The sequence below is a fragment of the Carya illinoinensis genome, chromosome 15 (assembly GCF_018687715.1).
Source record: "Carya illinoinensis cultivar Pawnee chromosome 15, C.illinoinensisPawnee_v1, whole genome shotgun sequence".
In the NCBI taxonomy this organism is placed as follows: domain Eukaryota; kingdom Viridiplantae; phylum Streptophyta; class Magnoliopsida; order Fagales; family Juglandaceae; genus Carya; species Carya illinoinensis.
This window is the reverse complement of record NC_056766.1, coordinates 39547284-39553481: the sequence shown is the minus strand read 5'-3', so window position 1 is coordinate 39553481 and position 6198 is coordinate 39547284. Positions and strand designations below refer to the sequence as shown.

The window sequence follows — 6198 nt, the reverse complement described above, 5'->3', positions numbered from 1 at the left end:
TTCTTGTAAATACATCTCATATCTCTGACTTGACTTATAAAACGAAACAGGCTATATTAAATTAATAATAATAATATATTATATAGACTTCGGACCATTTAAATTGAGAAATTATTTTATTTTATTTTATCGTATAATTACGATTTTTTTAAAATTTAATTTAATTTTTTTAAATTATAAAATAATAATAATATTCTAACAATATTTTGAGTTAAAAATTTTAATATAAAATCTCGTTTTCCAAATAATACTTTAGGTTTCGTTTGAATAGTAAAAATATTTCATCTCATCTCATCTTATTATTATAATTTTTTAAAATTTTCACTTAAAATATAATAAATAATTTAATTTTTTTAAATTATAAAATAATAATAATATTAAAAATAATATTTTATTTAATTTTTAATTTTAATCTTAAATCAAATTTATCATTTTAATTTACTGTCCAAACCGCATCTTAGCAGTCTCCGCTACCTTAATTTTAATTTAGAAACTAATCACGTAGCTCTGCTGTCCTATCTTATTTAATATTTTCATTATTATTTTGCCACTTGCAACTCTCTCTCTCTTTCTGTGGCTCTCTACCAACGACTTTAGTGCATATTTTTTTAAGGATTATGCTCCAGATTTCTAGTTTTTTTTTTTTGTTTTTTTTATTAATTATTGTTTATTAAATTGATTGAGAAGAGTGACAGGGCAATAGACAAGAAGAGCGAGCATAGCTGGCTTGGGGCTATAAAAATTCAAGATCCTGCATAGTTTAATGGATCAAACAGAATATCAGAAGATCGAGAAAGAAGAAGACTTCTATTCTGAAGAGCAACAGCTAGGGATGACCATTTCTGAGGTTGCTTCAGACACCACCAGCAGTCCTGACAATATCAATAAGACAACCATTTCGAGCGGTCACCATGTCTTCCTCAGGCGTTTGGCTAAAGCCACGCTGCTTCTGTTTGGGGGAATAGTAGTCTTCATCCTGATTCTTCAGAACTCCTCCTCACCCTTTGGATTTCTTCCAACCAGTTCTTCTTTTCATCTTTTCTCGTCAACGGTTAGTTTCTTCTTTTCCTTATATAGTTCTTCAGAATCACCAGCATGTTTGAAGTTGGGTTCTTTTGATCATAAAGGTTTGAACTTGTTTGTTTTTGTTTGTTTAATTAATGAAGAGTTTTGAAACCAGTACTGGATGAGTTTAAACACCATGAGAGGCACGGATATTCCTTTCATGATCGGCTTTAGATGCTTCGATTCTGCAGTCTAATGGTCAATAATGGATGAGAGAGAGAGAGAGAGAGAGAGAGAGAGAGGAAATTGAGGTGTTTTTGACATGACAGGGTATGGAGTTTAAGGTAGAACTGCATTCCATTTTGTGTGCATATTTTCAAACTGAATGATTTCCAAAGTCATTAGAATATAATTATTCTATAGAAATCTCTCCATGGAATTAAAATATTTTTCTTTTAAATAATATCTATATTTTAATTACATGTTGAGGAAATATATATGATTCAAACTAACATGTAGATGTTTATGGATATTTCTATAACTTTATTGATGGGTTCTTTTAGATTTACAAAATTATTAAAGTTTAAAATCGATAAAAAAAAATAAAAAAAGTAATAATTAATATTCCCAATAGAGTAAAATACATGAGCTGTGGATGCATGTTATTTCGGAAATAATTAAAGGAAGTGGGAATCTTCTCTGACATCTTAATTTAACCAAAAGAAAATAATTAAATTAAGACCACTGAAAATATGTTAATAACTTCATGTGCATGTATTTTAGAAAAAGAAAAGAAAAGAAAAACCACATCCATACATGAATGATTGAAATATGGAAATATTTTGTTTTTCTCGGAAGTATTTTTCTGGCCATTAATGCGTGGAGCCGTGGAGGGGCCAAGTGGGTTGGACTGTCGCTGGGGATGCACAACATTCAGTCCACGATCCAAAGCGAAGTCAATTTATATATATATATATATATATATATATATATATGTATGTGAAATTATTATAAATAAGTCTTCCATCACATACTTATACATCATTAATATGTGATTTATTAATTGAATAATATTAAATACGGTCGTAGAATATGCTATCGTAACGTAATCGTTTTAAAAAAAAGTAGAGTTCACTTTTAAAAAATTAATTTTTTTATGTAAATTTTATATTTACTTATTTTTTTCAAAGAGATTGAGCAGCATCAGCGTACTCTACGATCACAAATATCATTTTTCTTATTTTTTGACATTCTATTTAAACACGAAAATTTTACTTATCGTTCTCTATAACACAAATTACCAATATGTGATAAATTATATGATAGTGTGTGGTGTGTGGATAATAAATAGTATTTGTAAATAAATATATATTTAAACATTAAAATATAATAATAAAAATAATAAATTACTTATTAATTAGGTGGAATTGTATGGTGTAAAACTTTTATGTAGAATTTCTGATCATATATAGAGAGCGAGAGAGAGGATTGGGGCGTGCAATTTCCAGAAGTATTTTTTCCATATGAATCCTACTTTTCAAAGGGCACTTATGGAATTTGCATGCCTTTCATGCATGTTGTAGCCTTCGTTGAATTTGGAGCCCACGGCTCTCATGCGCTTTTCGTTCTACCTTTCTTTCCTACCCACCTTTCTTTTCCTTTTTCTTCCATATCTCACTTGAGCATTCCATTCATGTGTTCTAGATGACCAGGAAATTTGAACTTATAAGATATACATGATATATATATATATATATGTGATGAGAAATTCTATATAGAAGTCTTACGTACACTATATATATATATATATCTCCACCTAATCAACATGTGATTAGTCATTTTTGTCATTCTATCTTAATATTTAAATATGTGTGTATTTAAATAGAATGACAAAAATGACGAATCACATATTAATTAGTGGATCTAATTGATTGAATGGTGTAATAGGCTTTGGTATAGCATTTCTCTATATCTGATTGATTGAAACGACTAACATGCAGCCATTAGAATTTTCTTATATGGACTAAAAAATCAAGTTCTAGATCTATATTTCTGGGGATGGCAGGCAGGCATGCATGCATATGTGGCATACAGGACTTTCATCTCCTTGACTTTCTTTGCATTAACCTAGCTAATATCTCTGCGCTCCTTTATGACTATGGCTTGGAAATTAGGCAGCCTTAGGCCATGCATGTGATTTTTCGCTTCTATCTCTTGGCTATGTCTTTTAATTTTCTATGTTGCTTGGGTGCATGCATGTTAGCAGATTTTTCTAGTCTGATAAGAGAGAGAGAAAGAGGGAAGACTTTATTAATTAATCTCCTTGTTGCCAACTATGTTGAAAACTGAAACCCCATGTCCAAGAATTAATCCAATATTAATTAATTTACTTTAATTTATTTTCCATTTTTGGTATACTTTTTTATCAGGAAAAAGGCAGTTGGGTGTTGAATAGAGTTCTGAAAGATGCAGCCATGGAGGATAGAACAGTGATCTTGACTACTTTGAATGAGGCATGGATAGAACCAAATTCTATGTTTGATTTATTTTTGGAGAGTTTTCGCATTGGGAATGGAACACGGAGGCTTTTGAATCATTTGGTAATAATATGCATGGACCAAAAGGCATATGCTCGTTGCTTAGCTCTAAACTTCCATTGCTATCATCCGGATAGTAAAGGAGTCAATTATACGGGTGAGGCTTTATTCATGACCAAATCTTACTTAGAGATGATGTGGGCAAGGATTGATCTTTTCGCTTCTATCCTTGAGATGGGCTACAACTTTGTATTCACGGTACGTATAATTGTCCATTATTCTCTTTAGTACAACACCATGCTAGTTACATTCATGTAATCAATAGTTAACATTACAAAATCATTCTTTCTATGGTTATATATGTTCTTAAATCTTGATTATGTGTCTAAGTAGTTGGATGTGTTGATGATTTCGACGATAAAAAGTAAAAACGGGGGAAGAGAAAGAAGAGAACGAGTCCATTATCATACATGTTTTAAGGGCATAACCGTAGTTGTAAGATCACCACACACTGAATACTGATTCGGTTAAACCCCTTCACCCTCAGGATTATAACATTCCACCATATTTTAGAATTTGTCGTTCGTGGCGACCCACCTTATTAGCACCGAACTAATACCTCGATGTTTTAATTCAGTTTATAGGTCCCCCCATTCACAACTCGGAGCCATGACATAATTCATCCTCGATTCCTATTGTTAAGGGTTTAAACCTCAACCTTTGGGATCACATGAGCATCATCATAAATAAAATTCCTTAATTTAAACAGCATACCTAATGACCAAGTGCATGCATTATGCAACTCTATAATTTAAGAGCTCCATATATATCATTTTATAAATTGATGTGGTTAGATGTAACTCACAAATTTTGTTTAATTTCTTCAATTAATTACCAGGATACTGATATTATGTGGCTTCGAGATCCATTTCAACATTTCTATTTAGAAGCGGATTTCCAAATTGCTTGTGATCAATTCTTTGGTAACTCGTATGATGTAAATAACAATCCAAATGGCGGATTTAACTTTGTAAAATCGAATAATCGGACAATTCAATTTTACAAGTTCTGGTACAGAAGCCGAGAGGCATATCCAGGAAAGCATGACCAAGATGTACTTAACATGATCAAAGGTGATCCATTAATCACCAATATTGGACTGAAAATGAGGTTTCTTGATACTGCCTACTTTGGTGGCTTTTGCGAACCGAGCCGAGATCTTAACAAAGTGTGCACAATGCATGCAAATTGTTGCGTTGGTCTTGACAAAAAAGTTCATGACCTTAGAATCTTGCTCGAGGATTGGAAAAAATACATGTCATTGCTCTCAAATATGACAGCTTCACCACCATCCTCATGGAGTGTTCCACAAGATTGCAGGTATGCTTAATTTCCTATAATATTCTTGAGTGGCCATGGCCCCCATAGATATAATAATATTAGATACAAACATGTTTCTTAATTATTTTTATTTTCCTTGCATGTGATGATCATTGTGATCATCAAGGACATCATTTAATCATTTGCCAAAGAACCAAACTTCAGGACTTGGGAACAGATAACATGCCAATATATGCGTTTGCAAATTTTTCAGGGTTTTTCAGATCAAATAAATAGAGGTAAATCTCTGTACATGATAATATTTCTAATTGTTAGAAAGGTTGCAATTTTTTCTTTTTCCTTTTCAAAGATCTATCATGTGAATTATAAGTTTTATGTTGATTCATATATATTTTATTGTTTTTATCCCCCCCCCCCTCTTTTTTTTTGAATAAATGCAGATTTTAGACGATCAAAAGAGAAATACAAGCGGCTCCAAAAATCTAACATTCTCAAAATATTGAAAAACAAAATGATGGAATTTTAAAAAGAGTAATGCTACATACAATCGTAAAGTGTGCAAAGATCATGCAATCACTTTGAAAAGAGTGGATTTTACTATTAAAAAATTAATTTTCTTTTATTGTAGGTTCCAATTTTATTGACTTTTTTAAAATAATTGTACGGCGCTTACATACTCACGACTGTAAATATTATTTCTCTAAATTATAATTTTAGAAAGAAATATAATATTTTTTAAATCAATTAATATATAATTCACATTTGCAAAGTAAATTTGTAGGGTAATATGTGATCCTGATCAGAGACTCGGAAAACTTAGCCTGGATTCATCAATTTAACTTATTTTTTAAAAAAATATCACAAATCATGTGAGGCCCCAGACCCCCACGTACGAAAACTTGGGAATCGAGGCGTCTAAGATGATGACAACATGGGTCATACATCCCAACGATAAGTATCAAATGTGTGTACATACAGAAAGTGTACAACAAAAATGCAATGGATAAATTAAATAGGTTGACTAAGTAACAAAATTTTAAATATAAATTTAAATAAAAGCATTTCAAAAGATATTACAGTTATCCAGTGAAAACATAATAAAACCAAATATATGATTCAAAACAGGAAACAAATCCCAACACGCGAGAAAGCGACCCCAGGTCATTCCTCCAGCGGAGCCGCATCCGTAGGCCCTACTTCATCCCCTACATCAAAATCTAGAATACCAAAAAACAGTACCGCATGTAAGTAATAGACCAAACAGACAAAGAAATAAAAATATATTCATGCAATAACAAATATGCGTGCATATGAT

The 6198-nt window shown here is 31.4% G+C and overlaps 1 protein-coding gene across 3 annotated transcripts; it reads left to right on the top strand.

Moving 5' to 3' along the window:
* The first annotated feature begins 557 nt into the window (after positions 1-557).
* LOC122297614 (uncharacterized protein At4g15970-like) lies at positions 558-5463 on the top strand. Of its 3 annotated transcripts, XM_043107726.1 has the most exons (5): positions 558-1051; positions 3435-3800; positions 4441-4922; positions 5137-5161; positions 5324-5463. In XM_043107726.1, exons 1-4 carry the CDS (start codon positions 764-766, stop codon positions 5153-5155), a joined length of 1155 nt encoding a protein of 384 aa, XP_042963660.1. In that variant the 5' UTR covers positions 558-763; the 3' UTR covers positions 5156-5161; positions 5324-5463. The 3 variants fall into 3 exon arrangements, with proteins under 3 accessions (XP_042963660.1, XP_042963659.1, XP_042963658.1); XM_043107725.1 differs by lacking the exon at positions 5324-5463 and having other exon boundaries at positions 5137-5272; XM_043107724.1 differs by lacking the exon at positions 5324-5463 and having other exon boundaries at positions 559-1051; positions 5050-5272.
* The last annotated feature ends 735 nt before the right edge of the window (positions 5464-6198 follow it).